Source organism: Erpetoichthys calabaricus, chromosome 3, assembly GCF_900747795.2.
Source record: "Erpetoichthys calabaricus chromosome 3, fErpCal1.3, whole genome shotgun sequence".
NCBI lineage: Eukaryota > Metazoa > Chordata > Cladistia > Polypteriformes > Polypteridae > Erpetoichthys > Erpetoichthys calabaricus.
In genome coordinates this window covers 68,194,073-68,217,056 of record NC_041396.2, presented here as the reverse complement: position 1 = coordinate 68,217,056, position 22,984 = coordinate 68,194,073, and the positions used below count along the sequence as shown (strand labels likewise).

The window sequence follows — 22,984 nt, the reverse complement described above, 5'->3', positions numbered from 1 at the left end:
ACTTATTTAACAAAAAATAGATGTGCGAGTACAAAACAATGTTTTTTACAGTGTGATTTTTAATGTAAATACAAGTCTGACAAACCTCACAGCTGTTATGAAAATATTAAGTAAATACATACTGTATCTGCAAAAAATACATTTCATTTTACTTTTTTGTCAGGAAACCTCTTTTTCACTAAAAGTTTAAAATTAGTCCTAGTTTTTGGTATTAATGGGCAATTGACTGACTTATTAGGAAAAGCAATCTTCAGTTAATTACTTAAAAACCATTTATTGTTTAACCTTGTAGGTTTTAGTATTTGCTAAAGAGGTACAAATTAAATTATTTTATTCTAAATGGTATTGCTGTCTAAATGCTGTAGTGCTTTTATTTTTGTCTTTATTTACATTTAGTGTTTGTTTATAATATTGCTAATATAGATCTGTTCTGATGTAGTTGTAGATGACTGTGCTATATGCATTATATCTGGGGTCATGTGAGAGTCTTAACATTTTTATGTTTCTAAGTTGTGTGTATAGATCGTTGAGTCATGTATAATCTGGAATGTTATTTGTAATATTTATATGGTTTATTCATAGTGCCTGAAACAGTATGTGGAGCTTCTTATCAAAGAAGGCCTTGAAGTGGCAATTAGCTGTCCTGATGCAGCCTGTCCAAAGAGAGGACATTTACTGGAAAATGAGGTATTTTATTTAATGGCTAAGATTTACAATTTTTGGGTATAAATTTCAAATTTTGAGTTTGTACAGTATATTTCTGACGGTTTCTTACACTGGAGTGGCCTGCCTGGTTTAGATGTGCTCTGTCCCTCCCTGTATTAGATAAAGTAAGCTCAGAAGATAAATGAATGGGTTGACATTTGTAAAATTTAACATTAGTTTCCTTTCTGTTTTTAATTATATCTAGTAAATTTATCATATTCTCTATTCTTAATATGCTTTAATCAGTAAAAAATCTTGTACTGCATAATACCACTTTGCATTTAAATATTTTACATACTAATCATGTGAACATTTTAAAATTAAATAAATGAATAATATACAGTATATATAAATATACACACACACACAATCTCACTTTCCACTTTTGTGGTATCACTTTCTCCAATTGACATATTATTCAAAGATAACTTTAATATAATAGTATTTTGCAAATTGTGCATTCAATCATTGCAGCATGATAACTGAAAACTTTTTACAAAAGTCAATTCAGCAAGGTATAAAACTGTGGCCCAAAGAACGTGAGACCATTTCAGCTGCTGTTGTCACCATAATTGCAGGTTTCACTTAAGTCACACGTAAGTAGCGAATCATCTCTTGGCAGCAGTTTAATTTTAGAAAAAGGAAGTTGAGTACCGGTGTACATGTTTTTAAACTATATTGTGTAACTCCTTTTCTTACCGTTTTTCTTTACAAAAGAAGAGTAAAGAATCACTAAAAAAAACTTCACCTTTTTAGGTAGGATTAAAAGAAAACACTGAAGGCTCTAATTGCAAAGTGGCATATTAAACAAAAGTATATTATTCTATGACTAATCACACTTGTTCCTGATCTGAAAACACATAAGGACAATAGACAATTTGGAACACACAAATAGCATCAACTGCAGTGTAAAGGTAACATGTATACTTCTTAATGAAGCCTTAGTTAAATACAAAATCATATAACTATAACTACAGTATATTGAAATACGTGTGTGTGTGTGTGTGTGTGTGTATGTTTATACTTACAAGATAGTACAGAATCATGGCAAATATGGATGATTATTTGTTTGATTCTTTAGTGGCCTTCCCCGTAATTAGATCTGAATCTAATAGAAAATCTTTGGAATTTGGTGCAATGAAAGATTTGCAGCATGAATATGCAGCTGACAAATCTGCAGAAATTGTAAGATGCAATCATATCAATGTGGACCAGAATCTTAAAGGAATGTTTTCAACATCTTGTGTATCCGTGCTGTAAAGAATCTGTTTTGAGAGCAAAAGGATGCCCTGCCCAGTAATAGTGTAGTATTCGTAATAATTTGCCCAGTGAGGTATATATGCAAGTAAACAGACATATTTGTTATCTAATGTGTAGATCAGTAAGCCAATGGATTTATAGTTAATTCAGTGAACCAATAGTTAATACACTGAATAATAAACCTAATGATCGGAAGAGTTGTACCTCACTTTAAAAGTGCTAACTAATGCCAGTGCAGTGGCAGGCCAGAGTCTTTCATAATCTTTTCAGATGACTGCAGCTCTAACAACCACAGCCGTAATTTTGCTTTAGATCCTGCCACTACTGACTTGCACCTTAACTGAAAATAATTTATAATTAGCGGGAAAATAAACCTGGAAAAATTTAAACGGTGCTAAAAAAAAGAAGTTGGGGCACATCATTAACATAGTCTTGAGAGAGAGTGAATTCGATTAAGCTAGTTGAAGGCCAAGTTCTCCTATGGCCATTGACCATACATCATGATCTTTGTGATTTTTAACAAATTTAAAAAAATGACAAATTTTGTATTTTTTTTTTTTTTTACTTTTGTTTTTATATGAGTTATTAATATCACAATGAATTCTTTATTATGTGTATTAAGATAAAGGTGAAATTCCATTTTAACATGTGTTATAACTGACCAAAATGGGTTAGTTTTTATTAATATATTTTCATTTTCAAGGTCTCACTGTACTTAATGTGTTATATATTCAACATGAAGCTAATTATTTAATGTAATTTATAAAAGTGATGTTAAAGCTTTGCTTTCTTCTTAATAGATTGAGTGTATGGTTGCTACAGAAATTATGCAAAGATATAAAAAGCTACAGTTTGAAAGAGGTAGGTATCGTACTAATTGAATTTTGTATAGTTCCTTGAGGGGTTAGCTGTTTTTGTTCAATTGCTAAATGATTAGTTTAATAATCCTTTTTTGGGTTATCCATTTTTTTAAATGTTTTATTATAGGGTTAGGGTTGTTTGATTACATCAGACAAGGTTGTGTTTGATTACAACAGACAACCTAAAGTTATATACCATTTACATAAGGGGGAAAAAAGATCATTAATGTGTTTTACTCATTTAAATCACATAGCCATGACCTTTGTTGGGTTATGTTCTATGTTCAAATGAATGTGTTAAACATTATAATGAAGACTGTTGGAAAGCATTTTATAATGCAGTATATTATTTAACTTGAAAAATTGTGCTACAAGTGTAATTAATGCATTAAAGTAATAAGTGAATTTTGAGCCCAGGCCTGGGCACTGTCTGTGTGGAGTATGTATGTTATCTCGGGCAGTTTTTCTCCTCATAATCTAAATATGTGGTGGTTAGCAAACGAGAGCAGACCATTCAGTCCATCAAGCTTGTTTGTTTAGCTAATAGCTGAGCTGTCCCAATATCTTATCATTAACTTGTCTTGATAGTTTGTTCCAGATTCCTAAAATCTAGGTAAAGTGCTTCCTGGCTTCAGTTTCAAATGCACTTCCCCATAATTTCCTTATGTGTTGTTGTTTTCCACCAGCGGTGTTAACATGCCTGGGGTTCTTTCACACTTTGCAAGCAGCGAGTTATTGGCTTCCTGAAACCCTGAACTGGGTAAGAGAGTTGAACTGTGGATTGACAGAATGCTAGCTATTCCCTGAATAGCCTACTCCGGCCTGTCCGTCAGGTTCCTTAAGTGTTCATTTGCTGAACTCCATTGAAAACGCACCTTGTTCTTTTGCCAGTTGAATTTGTTAACATTCATATACAGTACATGTGCCATTTATTTATCATGTTTCTTGCTTAGGCATTCATAAATTTTTCAGAGAGTATCTGTTTTTGATTAACATGTTGCAAAATTTTGGTTAAGTATTAAAAAAAACAAAAAACTAACTAATGGGAAGCTTTATTATTGCTTTCATTTACTGAAGAAGATGCGTATTATGTGCATAAATAGTAGATGGGGGGGGGGGGGGTTACTTACAACAAGATAATTTCACTGCTTAAATTTATTATTTTAATGAAAATGTATTAGTCAATAACCTGGTATTCAACCTCAGCAGCAAAAGTTAGATTTAATGTGTTTTACATGTAAATTTGACTTTGACAGAAAAAAAAAATCTTATAATATTTCATCTGACAGTACCGAAGCAATGAACTTACATACTGCCCAAAAACTGAAGATGACTTTAACCTACATACAGTATTTTATGAATTTTCATTTCATTTGAACTCTTACATGCCATCTAGTGGTATACATTTATAAATACAGCTTTGATTAACAAAGAAAATAGCCTTTTTTGGCTGTCCAGTGCCCTCTAAATACTAGGGCAGTTTTTAGCTGGTAATACTAGCTGTTTGGTTTCATGAGATGTCTATCGTTTAAATGTGCAATTCAAAATTAAATACTTTTTAAAATGAAGTACTGAAAGAGATCTGTCTTTAAACAAGAGTAAACCATTTTCCTACAAACCTCCTGTTGTATATGTTGGAAACTTTGATGCTAAAAATAAAAAACATTATAGTTGAAATGAAAAATAACCTCTAAACTGCCACATATGTTACATTTGCTTGACCGATTCTTGAAGTCTGCTTGGTAGTACTGAATTAAACTTTCTTTTTTGTCAGACAATGAGAATGTAGTTGTTAAGGATTTCAGGTTTGAATTTATGGCTGTATAGTGGTCATGGCCATTAACATTAAACAGCATATTTCATTAACATTGGACAAAGTCTTCATTTTTTCTCTTAAGCCAAAATTGCTTAGCATTGGCAGCACAGTCAACTACTTGTTCAATAAAAGATTTTATTAATTAAGGCACCTAGTGTAGGTCCCAAAACGTCAACTAAAACAAAGTGCAGAAATGATTCAAATAAGATGCTATGACAGTCACTTCTGAAGTTTACAAACTGAAAATGGATTGGAATAGTACAACTGTTTTTTAATTAAAACTTTTAATTAAAACAGTTTAAAGTAGCATTGCCTGCTTTGGCAGTTATCAGATCCACAAATTTGTTATCGGAGTGAATGCTTCAGTTTTTTTTTAATTATAGTTTGGCATGGTAACCTGGAAATAAAACTTTAGGCTGGCAGTTATCATATTCTGTTTCCTGCTTCTATACAGTATATACTGCATATACTGCAAAATTGACTGACTCATTCACTCACAAAAACACCATGTCCCATTTAGTTAAAAAGCTGGAATGTGGCAGAATGGTACATCTAGGTCAGTAAGTATCTGCTATGAAAGGACATTTTATGGTACATATCAATGTTTAGGGGTAAAAACGATGCAAAAACTAAATACCCCAACATTTCAAAAAAGTCTTGATGGATTTGGTTGAAACTTGGTGACATTATAGAAAAAAAAGTTGGATACAAGCTTTTTTATATATCTCAATTTGTTGATATTTTATTAATATTATGTTAACGTATATGCGTGGCACTGTGCCGAGTGCATGCTTTATGCAAATGAAGATCACAGCAGAAGTGATTGACGGTGCCACATGAATACCACCAGTAACAGTAGAGGGTGGAAAGACCACTGAGGACGGGACAGTGTTCTGGACAGGAATAAAGGAGATGTGATCATGTTGTAAATTGGAAAAAAGAAAATTTGGTGAAGATGCAGAGTTCAGTGATAACAAGTACTTATTTTTGCACTCTTAGATGCATACTGGCTGTCATCTTGGTTATCTGTTCCACTCCATCCTCCTGGTGTGAAGTATCAAGCTCCACAAATGACAAGCAAGCAAGCGTATTTAAGCCTTAAAATCATTGAGCGCTGTTAAGCACTCTTGCATGATAAATGATGGAAAGCATGGAGTGCTGCATAGTACCAAATCACAGAAATTATAACTATGAGGCTTGACCCATGGAGTTTTTGGGAGCAGTGGATGGATTATCAAAGGTGAAATGCAAGATGACAGCTATGCAGCTTTTTAAAAATGCTGCATTGAAAGGGATAGTGTGCTGCTTGGCAGCTGCATGGCAGTTTAGAAATGCTGTGAAGCACCCAGAAAAAAGGTTTTCATCAGCCACAGTTTGGAGAAAACAATGCTGTTTACCAGTTTCAACTCAAAAGAATCCACTTTTCCTGTAAAATTGTTTTGCAATGACCATAAGCAAAAGACACGTCACTGGGAAAATCTGAAAAAGGGAGGAATTAATGTTGTACTCATGGACAATTTGTGCGTATTCAAGAGTAAGCAGATACAGTGACCTATTATATATAGCATAATGCCTACCAATAATAATGGCTCTTGTTTTTAAATAAATAAAAAAAAACGCGCACACACACATAAAATAGTGTACAGAAAAGCCACTTGTGATACACCAAATTAACTGAAGGCCATTGTCTTACAAAATATCCTGAGCAAGGCTTGGTAACACAGCTTGTAAAACCATATAAAATTTTTCAAACACATTTAATCCAGTTTAGGGATGCAAGAGGTCAGGATCTATGATTGTATCACTAGGTTTAAGGCAGGAGCCAAGCCAGGCATGGTGGTAGGTATTGGTACTGGCATTGCAAGACTTCTACAAGCATACACCCTCATTCATGCAGTCCTTGTTTTCTGTGTACCAGAAAGAAAATGCACACAGTCATGTAGGCAGAAAAACTGTAAACATACAATGGCAAGGGATTTAAACCCAGCACATTCGATTAATGAGTCAGCAGTGCTAACCACTCTTCTACTATGCCATCCCTGAAATTAATTTGCAGAAATTGAATTTGCTGTTAATACTGTATTACATTTTACCCCCTTTGTCTATAATTTGAACTTGTAGAATAGGGCATGTCTGTGCATCAGCATGACACATAATTGCAAGTATAGCTTTATATTTTGGAGTACCTCTATGGAAAGTACATTGTTTAACAAAAAGGAAAATCTCATTCTCTTGTTTTGCACAAATCCTACCCTCCATCAAAACATCCCCCACCTATTTAATTTTTTTTTCTCTCAAATGGCAGGAATTCCCCAAACTGGCAACCTTTGTTATGAGGCTCTATGGAAAAATAATGGCTAGAGATAATATAAAGTAGAGTAAGGAGAATTTGATGATGTTTATGATATTTAGTTTGTATAGCATCTTCATTATCGGGATAAAAGGACCATCTTATGTTCTCACAGAGGCTAGTTCAACCATTTGGTAAAATGAAATCTGTCAATGGAAACGTAGAAAAAAATTGAATTTGAATTTTCATGTTAATTATTAAACTAAGACTTTGGGTTTGTAAGTGAAACGGATTTTTTTTTTTTTTTTTTTTTTTTTTTTGTGCAAAGCAATGTCTGTAATGGTAATAAAAAACAAACAACAGTGATAATCCGAGCAAAAGTACTTGTCTGTACTGGTAGTTCAAAAAGCAGCATTGTGCAGAAGAGAATAGAACTGTAAGGTCATATAAATATAGAATTATTATGATACAGTAATCCCTCCTCGATCGCGGGGGTTGCGTTCCAGAACCCCCCGCGAAAGGTGAAAATCCACGAAGTAGAAACCATATGTTTTATATGGTTATTTTTATATTGTCATGCTTGGGTCACAGATTTGCATAGAAACACAGGAGGTTGTAGAGAGACAGGAACTTTATTCAAACACTGCAAACAAACATTTGTCTCTTTTTCAAAAGTTTAAACTGTGCTCCATGACAAGACAGAGATGACAGTTCCGTCTCACAAAAGAATGCAAACCTATCTTCCTCTTCAAAGGAGTGCGCGTCAGGAGCAGAGAATGTCCGAGAGAGAGAGAGAAAAGCAAACAAAAATCAATAGGGCTGTTTGGCTTTTAAGTATGCGAAGCACCGCCAGACAAAGCAGCTGCAAGGAAGGCAGTAATGTGAAGGTAGTCTTTCAGCATTTTTTTAGAGGAGCGTCCGTATCCTCTGGGCCAGTGTGCGAACAGCCCCTCTTCTCACACCCCCTCCGTCAGGAGCAGAGAATGTCAGAGCAAGAGAGAGCGACAGAGAAAAACAAACAATCAAAAATCAATACGTGCCCAAGCTTTTAAGTATGCGAAGCACCATGCGGGAAGCATGTCGCTTGACAAAGCAGCTGCACAGAAGGGAGCAACATGAAGATAATCTTTCAGCATTTTTAGACGAGCGTTCGTATCGTCTAGGGGTGCGAACAGCCCCCCTGCTTACACCCCCTCCGTCAGGAGCAGAGAATGTCAGAGCAAGAGAGAGAGAGAGAAAAGCAAACAATCAAAAATCAATACGTGCTGTTTGATCTTTTCAGTATGCGAAGCACTGTGCTGGAAGCATATCGCTTAACAAAGCAGCCATATGTAAGCCCAGCAAGGAAGAGAGCAATGTGAAGGTAATCTTTCAACGTTTTTTGAGGAGCGGCCGTATCCTCTAGGGGTGCGAACAGCCCCCGTGCTCACAATATAGTTGAGGAGTTTTATTTAATACGTAATATGTGCTCTGGTTGGGTAGCTTCTCGGCCATCTGCCAATAGCGTCCCTTGTATGAAATCAACTGGGCAAACCAACTGAGGAAGCATGTACCAGAAATTAAAAGACCCATTGTCCGCAGAAATCCGCGAACCAGCAAAAAATCTGCGATTATATATTTAAATATGCTTACATATAAAATCCGCGATAGAGTGAAGCCGCGAAAGTCTAAGTGCGATATAGCGAGGGATTACTGTATACAGAAATTGCAGCCATGAGTTGTTTATAATATAATGTAAATACTGAACACATGCTTATTCACTGTATGTGTCATGGTTTACTGAGTCACACGTTTGCTACAAAGTTTATTTGTTGTTCGTGTTTGGATAACTTATGTGACTTTGAGCTTTCATTACTTGCAGTTTTTTAATTTTAATGTAATGGAGCTCATTTAATTTACCTGACAGGGCTTAAAGTAGCAGGAGAAATTAGTTGGCGTGGCAAACATTTGAACAATCAGTGGAATGCATGGTCTCTGCTGTGCACAAGATTCTTCTGGCCTTTCACTAACTTGAACAGGGAATCTATTTAGCCAAGAAGAACAGCTATCAAATGAGTAAAACGGAAAAATATGCAACATTTTCAAGTTGACGTAACCTTTCCGTATGTAAATTTTAGATGACCAATGAATTGGTAATTGAGGTTGCACCAAATGTTTCTGTTTTAAGTTGGGAAGTTTCATAAATTTTGCTAGGCCTTTGACATGACTTTTTCCAATTTAAACAATTGAAATTTATTTCCTTGAAGAATACTGCATGTATACCAAATGTCAACAAAATCAGTGTACTAAAAACCCAGTTGTTTCATGCAGCCTAGACAGATGTGTTGATGACAGTAATTGCTTTTTGCACTTTGAAGGAGTGCATCAAAACTCCTTTTGCTGATTTTGTTTTTTACCATCATAGAAGCATATCACTGCTATTACTCAGTTAAGTGAAATCTGGCACACATATTATGTATACCTTAAGCTAAGGCAGAACTGGAAGTTGTGAAGAGAAGGACAAATTTACATTTATACAAATTACAGGGGAAGCAAAGTTCTGTCAATCATAGTCAATAGGGCAGTTGAAGTATTTTGACCTGCCTTCACCTACTTTTGGTCAACAGATGCTCTACGCTGAACCACAGTGTTGGCAAATGTTGCTTTTGATGGAAGAGTATAAAGGTCTAATGCTGATTTTTGTCAGTGGTAATGCCATCTATTATAATAAATTTATTCCAAGGTCAGGAGGGAGTGTAGCTTAATCAAAATAAGTGCCACTGCAGTACAGCAATGAGAGAAAGAGTAGGAAAGGAACCAATAAAAGCCAATCAAAATAATTCTTTTATAAAGAAAGGAAAATTAAATACTTTACTAGAAGCTCTAACAAAAGAATGCTATATGAACAAATACATTGTCATCCATAATTTACTGTTGAGACTGATGGGATACCTCTAGTATTGGCAGTTATGTCATTAACATTTGTAAAAGCCTACTTCTCCCTACACTTCTTTACTTTAGAAATTTTAAAGAAGGCTTGCATCATGCAATCCATAATTGTACTTATTTCACGTAATGGTCCTTACTGTTGTGTTTTGAATGAGCTGTAGATTTTTAACAACATATCAATATAGCATTGCAGTAATTAGTTAATAAAAATGAATAACCAAGCTTTACCATATCTCACATATTAAGTAACAGCTTACTCTGTATTATTTATGAAATGAAGAAATGTGTCGGTTTCTTATTTGGTTCAACGATAATATGCAGATTTTATGTGGATTAGCACAAAATAAAGAACTTCATTTTTCAAAATTTAAGCACGTACAGTACACTTTGCATTCATTTACTGTTTCACCTCACTAAAACAGTTAAACATAAAACTTTGTTCATGGAGCACTGGCAAGATGCCCTATACTGTATATCTGACAGGTGACCACTAGCTTGGTTATTCGACACCAGGTATATTCCTATTGTGTTCCATGTTTTTTTGTGGACTTTGGAAGCAAGTCTTTCACTTTAGATTCCTGAAAAATTGCAATGTATTTTATGCACTGTTGTGAGTAGTCCTGTGCACATATACTAAGTCAGGCCAGTAGTGGCAGATGTTTTGCCTCATGTGTAATCTTGACCTTGGCCTCATGCTGCTGAATTAGAGTTCACCTTCTTGTACCTTGGATAAGTAATTGTCTGTTTTTTTTCCCCCTCATCTTGCTTACAGATTTCGTTATAACCATTGAAGAGTTGACATGTATTTGTAAAATTAAACTGAATTCAAATTTAAACTACAGGGTGGCGTTATTAGAGTCTCATGACCTTTCTGCTCAGTGTTTTAATAATTCCAGTGTGTTTATGGACTTGTAACCTCTCTAACTTTCAGACAGAGCTACATCCAGTAATTTTAAATGATGTAAAGGTACAGAATTTCGGGAACATTTTAAAAATAAATAATACTTAACATTCATTAATTTAGATTTTTGTTTTCAGTCTCCGAACAAATGGTCAGGTGGCTTGAAGATGTTTTAATTACTCCTCTGGAGTAACAGAAAATATTTTTTTTCAGGCCCCTCCCCAGAAAGTACTAATGCATTTACCCTTAACCTCATGTTGTAATACTCTTAACAGCCTCTCTAAAAATATATATTAACTAGATGATTTAACTACATTTATTTTATGATTAACTGGATTGTTTATTTTTTCTGATAGCCTGATAACGCCTGCAACAGTTTTTAAAATCCCTGATTACAAAATAGAATGAGAAATCCAATATCCATCCTTCATGATAATCTGAGCTAGTTTTTTTTTTTTTTTTTTTTTTAAACCTCCGGTTCCCTTTTAGCTTTAGTTTTAGTGCATTTTGCCAAAGACGCAATACAGCTGCTTTCAAAATCAATCAATAAATGCCTCTCCAACAGTTACAACATGAGTAACACATCATCTACTGTTAAATTCTGCTCTGTACTTCTAAAATTTATATATTTTTTTTTTTATTTCTTACTATATTGAGAAATTGTTCTGTGTACTGTACTGTATTGTATTGACCCCCTTCTTTTGACACCCACTGCACGCCCAATCTACCTGGAAAGGGGTCTCTCTCTGAACTGCCTTTCCCAAGGTTTCTTCCATTTTTCCCTACTAGGTTTTTTTGGGAGTTTTTCCTTGTCTTCTTAGAGAGTCAAGGCTGGGGGGCTGTCAAGAGGCAGGGCCTGTTAAAGCCCATTGCGGCACTTCCTGTGTGATTTTGGGCTATACAAAAATAAACTGTATTGTATTGTATTGTATTGTATTGTATAAGGAATGTTAGTTAAAAGTCAGCTATTTACACAGGACTTTGTTTTCTTCAGTTGTTTTATTATTTATTATTATAAACATACCCCAAAACATTTTTAACTTGGTTCAATGTACTATTAAATTATGCCTTATTTTTCAGAGGTGCTTTTGGACCCTTGTCGGACCTGGTGCCCATCCTCTTCATGTCAAGCAGTATGCCATCTTAAGGATATGGAGCCTACAATTCCACAGTCGGTAGAGTGTACATCCTGCAGTCTAGAATTTTGCTCTGCTTGCAAAGGGAACTGGCATCCTGGGCAGGCCTGTCTGGAAAACATACCGGTTGCATCATATCTACCAGGGGAAACCAGGTACAGTCAGCTTTTCATTTTTAGCCGCTGCTTAACTGTGTTGACTAACACATTCTGTCCATCCTCCAAGGGATTACAAATGAAAGGTTTGCTTTGGACATTAGATGCATTAATTACTGTCGGCAGTATATTTTTCTGTGATCTCCACACTGCAAAAATGCTAAGATTATTTTTTTTCTGATATTCAATTTTTTATTCATGTTTTACGTGTATATCCTAAGGACAGAGTAAATGTAAGCATTAAAACCTCATGTGCTGCATTGCTACATCTGTTATTTTGGAATGAGACAGTCAACTGCTACACATTAAAATTATCCAATATGTTGCAATTTGCTGCTGTGATTAAGCAGGATGATTTTGAATCTTCCATGCCATGTGTTCTTGCAACAGCAGGCCATTGGATTACGGGCACATTTTTTGTTTTCTGTTTGTTTTTAAAATCACATTTGAGCTTATTGGCATTTTATTTTAAATCCTGAAATAGCTGATTAGGCAGATGTAGTAGAGATTACTTTTGTTTGTATTCATAATGATCTTCTCCTAACACCTCAAGTGACAAAAGCGATCATATGCAGAAATACAATTGCTATCCTCTGTCAGAACATATCTTTAGTATACTTTTATACTAACCTTTAGAGTAATTATAAATTTAAATTGGGGAGGTAAGCAAATTAAAACTACATAAATCTTAATCAATGGGAAACATTTTTTGACATTTTGAAGGAATATTGACATTTTATTAAATAATGTTATCTGTTAACATCTCTTTAAACTAATGCCTCTACAATGCACCTAAAATATACAGGTACTTATAACAGACAAACTAAAGAAGATACCAAAGTCATCTTAAATGGGAATTAGGCCATCTCAAGTCCCCAGAATACAATGAATTCACTTGGCATTAATGCTGCAAGTATTTAAAACTGAGATGGAGAGAAAAAAATGACAGTTTCGTTTTAAAAATGGGGACATAGGGAATACATTTTTAAAATTAAGAAAAAGAATCTGTTAAATTTTAATATGAGCAATTATTTTAGAGGAGTCTATAAATTATATAATTCAAACAGAGTCTTTTTTATTTTAATTCTAGCTCATTTTTCAAGAGTGAAGATGATGATGCCCCAATTAAACGCTGCCCAAAATGTAAAGTATATATTGAACGTGATGAAGGCTGTGCACAGATGATGTGCAAGAACTGCAAACATGCTTTCTGCTGGTATTGCCTGGAGTCTTTGGATGTAAGTTTTTTGTTTTGCTTTGTTTCTCTCTCTCCCATCATATTCCAAAAATATTATTACTTATCAAAGTTTACTTACCAGAAGCAGATGATTGTGTTATGTGTATAGATGTATTTGTGTTCTTTCTTTATTATCAAATTTGTGTTTTCACTTGAAACCTTTTTATATTTATGCATACAGCCTATTTTTAGCCTATTTTTATATAATAATTTCTCTATTGGCTAATGTATAGTCAGTAATGCCTAACTCCTAGTACTTTTCAAAAACATAAACATTATTATAAAACAAAGAAAGAAACTTATTCATGTTCTGTCTGTATAACTACAGTAAAAACTGAAAATATTGAATATGCATTAATGATATAAGTTTTTAAAATGTGTCTTTCAAAGATCACTGCCATTCCTGTAGCACTAAGGTAATCATTATCTGATTATATCTACTGTGGAACTTTTCAATTTTTAAAGATGGCAAGAAACTTAAAAATGCATCATACTTGTTCACAGCTTTGGTATTTGTACTATTTGACGGTACAAGTATTTGTGTGTGTGTGACAGATTAATGTCTTGGCCAAAGGGTTGTCCCTGTTTTGCAACAATTAGTCTTAGGAGGAGTGTAGCTGTGTTTGTCCAAAATTACCAAAGTTCTGCAGCATTTAGTTTACTTCATAGAATAGTTCTGGCAATAGTGTAATGCATGTTCAAATAATTCAACAATCCAAGCGTCGTCATTTTAAAAGTTTTAGTAAAATTCAAAGCAAAACAGTTCACACAAAAATAAAGAAATACTGATATTACAAAGAAAAGTTCTTGTTTAAAGAAAGCTCTGTTTAAGGCTTACTTTTCTTGTTTCATTTCTCTTTGTTTGATCATACAGTCGCATTATGTGTGGAAAAGTTAGCACTGTCATAAAACTATGCCAGTGCTCTATTTGTAAAGTAATTACCTTGCTAGCAGTGAGAATATTTCCTAACTAACTTAATTAACACTCTGTTTTACAGGTATAGCTAAGAAAGTTGCATTTCATGTTAACTTATAAGGGGTAAATGACTATACCATATTTAAGTAGCTATGAGAAACTGATACTCTACTGAAATTAAGCAGACACTTGTGTGGATTTAAAGGTAACTTTCCAAGATTGGCTCTTACAAGAAGTGTATTGTAATTCTGCCTAACATGAAAAAAATATACTTTAGTTAAAAGAAAAACCCAAAGTGTGTTTTTTTTTTTTTTTTTTTGTTTTTTTTTGTTTTTTTTACAACAAACAAAACACTGATTTTATATGTACTCTGTACTCCATTTAGAGTTATGAGCTATTTTGTACTTGTGTACTGTCTCTTATGTATATCATTTCTGCCTTTTTTTACCATAGGATGACTTCCTTTTGATACATTATGACAAAGGACCATGTCGCAACAAACTTGGCCATTCCAGGGCCTCTGTAATTTGGCACAGAACTCAAGTAGGTTTACTAGTTTTATTTTTTTTTTAAACAGACTACAAATTATTATGATAATGCATAAAACAGTATGTGGCATAGTGATTTTGTATAATCTATAATTCCACTTTAAGACCACAATAACTTTCTTTTGAATACTTTCAAAACAACAGATCTTGATATATTTTATGTCTGTTGTTTGGAGTTTACATAAAAATAGATTTCAAGGGAGAAGGCATTAAATATGATGCATTGTATGGTAAATAAAAGTGTGCATTTTAATACTGTATTTTTTATAAGTATTCAAAATCTGTATGGCAAACAATCAGCTTCACAATTTCGTAACTCATTCCTGAATTATTTCTTCTTCTTCTTCTTGTCCTTTTTTTTTTTTTTTTTTTTCCTGGCAGCTCTATCATTAACATCATTTTTTCAATATACTCGGCATCTCTCCTCTGCACATGTCCAAACCAACGCAATCTCGCCTCTCTGTCTTTGTCTCCCAACCGTCCAACTTGAGCTGACCCTCTAATGTACTCATTTCTAATCCTGTCCATCCTCATCATACCCAGTGCAAATCTTAACATCTTTAACTCTGTCACCTCCAGCTCTGTCTCCTGCTTTCTGGTCAGTGCCACCGTCTGCAACCCATATAACATAGCTGGTCTCACTACTGTCCTGTAGACCTTTCTTTTCACTCTTGCTGATACCAGTCTGTCACAAATTGTCAATGTCAATTTATTTATATAGCACATTTAAAACAACATAGTAATGCTGTGGCCAAAGTGCTTTACAATAATAGAATAAAAGAAAAACAAAATAATTAACATAAAACAAATAGAAATAAAATATATGAACATAAAATACATAATAAATAGAAGTAATGCTATATACATAAAAAATAAAAGTAATGTTATATAATCACAAAGAGGAAACCATCAGTATTACTGAAGGTCATGGAATGCAAGTGAATAGAAATGAGTCTTTAGTCTTGTTTTGAACAGTTCAATTGTAGACGACTCCTTTATGTGATGAGGTAAAGAGTTCCACAGGCAAGGAGCAGCAGCTGCAAAAGCCCTGTCCCCCTTGGTTATACATTTGGTACGAGGGACAACCAGAGACAGATGACTAGAAGATCTAAGCACTCTGGATGGCTGGTGTAAAACACACAGTTCAGATAAATAGGCAGGAGCAAGCCCATGTAAAGATTTAAAAACTAGTAGCAAGATTTTAAAATCAATTCGAAAACTGACAGGCAGCCAGTGTAAAGAAGCTAAAATAGGAGAAACATTATTCCTGACACTCTTCTCCACCCATTACACCCTGCCTGCACTCTTTTTCACCTCTCTTCCACAATCCCTGTTACTCTGAATTGTTGATCCCAAGTATTTAAATTCATCCACCTTCACCAACTGTACTCCCTGCATCCTCACCATTCCTCTGACCTCCCTCTCATTCACACACATGTATTCTGTCTTGTTCCTACTGACCTGCATTTCTCTACTCTCCAGAGCAAACCTCCAACTCTCCAGGGTCTCCTCAACTTGCTCCCTACTCTCGCTACAGATAACAATGTCATCAGTAAACATCCTAGTTCAAGGGGACTCCTGTCTAATCTCGTCTGTCAACCTGTCCATCACCGTTGCAAATAAGAAAGGGCTCAGAGCCGATCCCTGATGTAATCCCAACTCCACATTGAATGAATCCATCGCTCCTACTGCTGTTCTCACCACTGTAACACTTCCCTCATGCATATCCTGTACAAGTCTTACATACTTTTCTGCCACTCACGACTTTCTCATACAATACCACAACTCCTTTCGAGGCACCCTGTCATATGCTTTCTGCAGGTCCACAAAGACACAATGCAACTCCTTCTGGCCTTCTCTATACTTCTCCATCAACACCCTCAGAGCAAACATTGCATCTGTGGTGCTCTTTCCTGGCATGAAACCACACTGCTGCTCACTAATCCTCACCTCCCTTCTTAACCTAGCTTCCACTACTCTTTCCAATAACTTAATGCTGTGGCTCATCAATTTTATCCCCCTGTAGTTACTACAGCTCTGTACATCTCCCTTATTCTTAAAAATTGGTACAGTACACTTCTCCACTCCTCCAGGCAAACTCTCATTTTCGAATAATCCATTAGACAATCTGGTTAAAAAACTCCTCTACCATCTCTCCTAAACACCTCCATGCTTCCACAGGTATATCATCTGGACCAACGGCCTTCCCATTCTTTATCCTCTTCATAGCTGGCCTTACTTCCTCTTTGCCAATCCTTTGCACTTCCTGATTCACTATCTCAACATCATCCAACCTTCTCTCTCTCTCTCTCTCATTCTCTTCATTCATCAGCCTCTCAAATTACTCTTTCCATCTGCTCAACACATCCTCCTCACTTGTGAGTACATTTCCATCTTTATCCTTTATCACCCTAACCTGCTGCATATCTTTCCCAGCTGTCCCTCTGACTAGGCAGTCGGTACGGGTCCTTTGCAAAACACTGAAAATAATCAGAAACCAATAAATCCAACAAGAAAATACCAATATTCATAACTCCAAATACATATTTGGTGATCTCCTGATCTAAGCCATTTCTGCTGTAGCCATAAATAGCAAGAGGGGGCTCAGAAGTGTTGCTGTCAGGGTGGCACTGCCGCCTGGGGCTCCACCACAAAATGCAAGGAATGGAGGCACATTTAAATGGATAGCTCATAATATAAACATAATGGAAAATACTTAGAAATAAGAAAAAATAATAAAAATTAACAACACACAAATACATGTTGATACATAACATTTATCAGTGTTGCTTTTGGCAAAAGCCATGAAAATATTTTATTCACAGGCTGATATAGGATAGTAACAAAAAGCAAGAGTGATATGATTACAAAAAAAACATGAACATTGCAACATAAAGTAGAAATAATGTATATGGTTCATAAAAAATATGTCTTAAGCTTTGCACTTATGTAATCAGCCTAACAGAATGAGAAATGAATAGACAACATGAAAGGATAGGCTACCATCAGAATAATAATGGAGGAAACACTTTATAATCTCATTGGGACAGGAAGTAATGGACCCCAATTTAATTTTACTATCCATAACATTGGTGGTTGGGGTTGGGTTTGGGGTGGTTAGAAAAAACATTTTGTGGAGGTGCAGAGCCAGTAATTTACCAGGATGGTTCTTGGTTTAGTGCCTGCTGTCCTATGGAGAGGATAGTATACTTGGCACAGTACAACAGAGAGAGAATTAAATTTGGTTAGTGTTTTGCAATTTACTTTTCATTATCCTGATGTACACTGACAAGAATTCTGTAGCAGCAAAAGTCAAGACAGTTCAGTGACTTGCTGATAAACCTGTTGTGCCAAGTTACTTGTAAAGGCAACAGAGTTATTGTGCCAAATCCCCATCACAACAACCTTAGTAAAAACTGAATCAGAAGCAGTTCCACAGTTTTTTTTTTTTTTTTTTTTTTTTTGTTCTATGGAAAACCATTAATTGACTGGCATTCTTTTTCTTAGCAAGTTCATGTTATCTTATATAGTGTCCTTTTAATATAGCATACATTAATTGATCTGCATCTGTTTGATGTACATCTTATCTTGAGGCATTCCAGCTTTGTGAGAAATTTATAAAAGAAATAATTGCCGTGAGCCTCACTTATTTTCATGAAGTAAATAATAGTATATTTGAATACATATTTGGAAGGTTTAAAACATAAAAATGTATTCCTTTTGAGAATGTTAGGAGTCAGTGGAGACCGTTTACAGTAGTGGCCAAAAGTTTTGGTAATGAAATGTGTTTTGCAAAATGTGAGGCTTCAGTTTTTGTGGTGGCAATTCATTGTTTTTATATTATTGTGCAGAGTGATCAGATGCATATTAATTCATTGCAAAGAGCTTTATTAGCATAAAAAGTTAACTTTATCACAAAAACCCATTTTCACTTATTTTGGCCCTGGTACAAAATGATCAGCTACATGGTCTTGTGGCCACCAGTGCAGAGCTTGCTCAGTACTAGCAGCAAGTGGGTATGAGTGAAGACTTTTCTACAACGGCCTTGTATCAAGAAGGGCAGCAAAGAATCCACTTCTTTCCAAGAAAAACCTCAAGGACAGACTGAAATTCTGAAGGAAGTACAAGGATTGGACAGCAGAATGGTGCAAGGTTATTTTTCAGATGAATCCTCCTTCCGACTGTTTGGGACATCTGGAAAATTAATTGTCTGGAGAAGGAAAAGGTGAATGCAACGAGTCCTGTGTTGTGCCAACAGTGCAGCATCCTGAGACAATCCATGTGTGGGGTTGCTTCTCATCCATTGGAGGGGGCCCACTCACAGTTCTGCCCAAGAACACTTATAGTATAAAATGTCCTCCAAGAGCAACTTCTCCCAGCAATCCCGGCACAATCTGGTGATGAACTGTATTTTCCAGCATGATGGAGCACAATTTCACAAGGTTAAAACAAAGTGGCTTGGAGATCATAACATTAAAAGTTTGGACCTGTGGCCAGAAAACTGTCCAGATTCTAATCCCAATAAGAACCTGTTGTCCGTTCTCAAAAAGTGGGTGGACAAGCAGAAGCCCACAAATTGTGATCAACTCCAAGTACTAAAAAGGCAAGAATGGATCCCAATCAGTCAGGATTTGGCCCAGAAGCTGATATCCAGCATGTAAAATTGAATTGCAGAAATTATGAAGAAGGGTCAACACCGGGAAGATTGATTCTTTACATAAATTTTATGTATTTCCCAATAAAATCCTTTGAAACTTCTGAAATGTTTATAATTGTTCTTCAGTATACCATAAAAGCATGTGATAAAATAATTTGAAAATGCTGAAGCAATAAAATTTGAAAAACACAACATTTGAGTCACTGCCAAAACTTTTGGCCAGTACTGTACAGAAGGGGTAAGGAAGGTAAACAGGATGTTATTTTGCCTGACGTGTGGAGTGCAGATCAAGGATGTTATACTTAAGCTACATAATGATTTTTTTTTAATATCCCCATCTTGAATATCATGTGCATTAATAATCTCCATATTTCAAACAGACATAGCAGCACTAGAGATGGTTCAGAGAAGGTTTTGGGACTTTCAGGAATGAGTTAAGAAGAAAAATTGAAGAAGCTGAACTTTTACTACTTAAACAAAAGGAGATAAAGTGTTGCAATGATTGAAGTATTTTAAAATAATATGGAAAATGAGTATAGTATAATCCAAGTTGTTACTTTAAAATTAGTTCAACCTGAACGTAGGAACACATATGGAAACTTGGTAATTGTAAATTGTACACAAATGTTAAGTTTTTCTTTTAAACCGAGAACCATAAGCACATGAATAAATTACTGTGTAGTGTAGTGGGGACCTTCAGAATTTGTTGTTCTAAACCTAATTTTCCAAAATAGAATTGAAACACTTTGTTGGAATGAATAGCATGTTCTCAGAATTGTTTTGTATATTTCCCTGTATTTAATAGGAAGATATGAAAACAGAAAAAAAAAAGGTGCAATTGCAAGAAATACTGCATTATTGCACATTGTTTACTGAAATCTGTATATGTGATAATAAGTTACATGTATTAAATACAATGGTGTTAAGTTGGAGAATGATGGAGCAATGTTGGAAAGGTGCAGAAGTAAAGTGATTAAAAAATTCTAAAAACAGAAATGGTAACACACACCTGTCCTCGCTGAAGTTATTACTGTGAAGTGATTAGTGCACTCACTTAAAGCAAAACATTCCTGAATTATAAAGGCTGTTTTTGTGCTAACTGACAGCAAGGTGTCAACAAATTGTTAACATTGTTGTGTGTACTCAAGAAAAGAGTTACCTACTTCTTACTATTAGTAAAGCCTCCTTATAGCTTCAAGCATCTTGACTCACCAAGTGAAATAAGTCATCATACTGAGTTTTCACCTGTAAACCCCACCATTATATTCACAGTCATCCCATTTATACAAGTTATTTTTAATTAATTTTTTGCTTTTAGTTTTATGTAACATCTCCACAATTAAATTATAAGTAAATTCTGCATTACTGCAGTCCATTCTTATGATTTTCCTTAACACTTCATTCATTTTTTTTGTTTACTATATTTGTTTGTGTACTGCTTACCCTGCTATAAATAAAAACTTATTTTTTAACTATTGAAAATGCATCAAAGTCTACTGTCTTGCGTTGTTCTAGTAATTTGCAAAACATATAAGTAACAGACTAGTTCAACTGCTTTGGGAAACATTTAGGTTAACACATTAGGTTAAATATTCATAATATGTGTTTAATAAGTGTTTGTTTTTTTCCCTTAGGTTGTTGGTATATTTGCAGGCTTTGGTCTCTTGCTGTTGGTGGCTTCTCCGTTTTTGCTTCTTGCTACACCTTTTGTTCTTTGCTGTAAGTGCAAGTGTAGCAAAGGAGATGATGATCCATTGCCAACCTAGGCACCAATCATCCTGGATGTGTTTTCTGCTTGAGTTGTCAGCCTTACCTGGTCCTTTTTGATTTAGTATCCAGCACAGTTTTCTCTTACACAGTCTCCAGATCTTTAGAGACTTGTCTATGCTGGAAGAAGGACAAACTGATTAATATTTATAAGCTGGCAGAGGTGGAGCTGAAAAAAAAAAAAACAGGCCATGTTGAGACGCTGTGGGTAGCTTTCAGTTCAGGGCAACGTACTGCACGCTAACCTTGGTGAAGGGATGTGTGTGCATGTATGTCTGTGTGCCAGTACCTCCTCTGTGACAGCAAAGAGGTTGAAAGTTGCTTTCAAAACAGTTCACTGTAATGAGAACTGTGCACAGCTTTTTTCTTTTAACATGTTTACAGGTTGTTTTGAGTTTAAATAGTGATTGTTAAGTTTCAATGTGTGTAATTACTTTGTAATTTATTGATAATATTTTAATCATGATTTGTGTATATATATATTTTTTTTGTAAATGAAAACATTTCACAGACTACTTTGAACTGCTGAAACACACCAGCCTTTTTTTTCCTTTTTGCCAAAGCACGAAAGTGCAATATTAGGGCCTCTTCCTCCAAAAGGGCTTATATTTTGTTAATGACTTTTTACCTGTGTTCTAGTAACATATATTATATTATAAATGAATACCAAATGGTGAATTAAGACATACAAGCACACATAAGTAAATCACGATTTTCTAGAGAGGGTAACATTTAATATATCATATGAATGAATCATATTTGAAAATGTGAAGCACAAGTGTTCTGTGAGTAAGAAAGGTGGCCTAGATATGTTCATGTGCCTAAGTATGTAGATTTTTTTGAGTAAACATGTTTTTGTAACCATTATAAAAATTGGTTAAAGGAAAAAAAACAAAAAAAAAAAACAAAAAAAAAAAAACTGCTGTACTTTTTCCTTTTTATATTGTTAGTAAATCCACTAGTCTCCATTTAAGAACTGTTCATAAGTACTTTTTTATTTTACTGGTTAAGAATCATTAGGTTAATAATAACTATATAATATTACTCTAGAAATAGTGAAAATTATATGTTAGTTTAATTTCAGTGACAGCTGTTACTTAATAAAATTGGACACTGTATCCATATTAATTTGATGTACATATGCATGTAGATTTGTATTGGTTTTTGTATTTTTTTATGTTTCTGTTGAAAGTTACAAGAAGACCCCAATAAATTGTTAAAGCTATGCAAATATGTTATACATTTTTCATCTTAAAGGCACTGCAAAATTTTCATTCACTTGCAAAATAAATTAAGATATGATTAAATTACTGGAAATATGTTTTCTCTTACAGAAAGAAATGTTGTCCACATAATTTTGTGGTCAGTCAGGTAACAAATAAATAAAGCAATCTTCTACTTTTATCAGTGGTTTGATTACTTTGTTTTGTAATGTGGTTTGTTAGCAGCACAATGAGGAGTTTGTTTTTTTTTGTTTTTTTCATTTGTTTTTTATTTAACTTTTTCATAGAAACCAAATCAATCCATTCAAGCATTTATTAATAAAGACTAGGCATTTTAAAACATGGAATTTTGTTTCCGTTTCACCTAAGGGTTTGATTTCTACCCTTGTGTTAGGTTTAAGGGTGAGAATGACAAAAATAGTAGAAATTAGGCAACATGCATTGTTTAAGCCAAGTTTTAAAGACCTTTAAGTCCATATACCTTTGTTTTAGATGCAAAGAAAACTGTCAGACATGTTTCTGTAATATGGTATTTGAATATTCAAAGCTGATATGATTTAATTTGTTTAAAAATAATGAATCCAT

At 34.5% G+C, this 22,984-nt stretch overlaps 1 protein-coding gene across 1 annotated transcript in view; it reads left to right on the top strand.

Moving 5' to 3' along the window:
* LOC114648087 (probable E3 ubiquitin-protein ligase RNF144A-A) overlaps positions 1-22,578 on the top strand; it is a 63,574-nt gene extending 40,996 nt beyond the window's left edge. The window contains exons 3-8 of the mRNA XM_028796903.2: positions 583-687; positions 2,766-2,826; positions 11,841-12,051; positions 13,142-13,289; positions 14,658-14,747; positions 21,044-22,578. Coding sequence (XP_028652736.1) covers positions 583-687; positions 2,766-2,826; positions 11,841-12,051; positions 13,142-13,289; positions 14,658-14,747; positions 21,044-21,175 — 747 coding nt within the window. The 3' untranslated portion in view covers positions 21,176-22,578. The remainder of the gene's footprint in view (positions 1-582; positions 688-2,765; positions 2,827-11,840; positions 12,052-13,141; positions 13,290-14,657; positions 14,748-21,043) is intronic.
* The last annotated feature ends 406 nt before the right edge of the window (positions 22,579-22,984 follow it).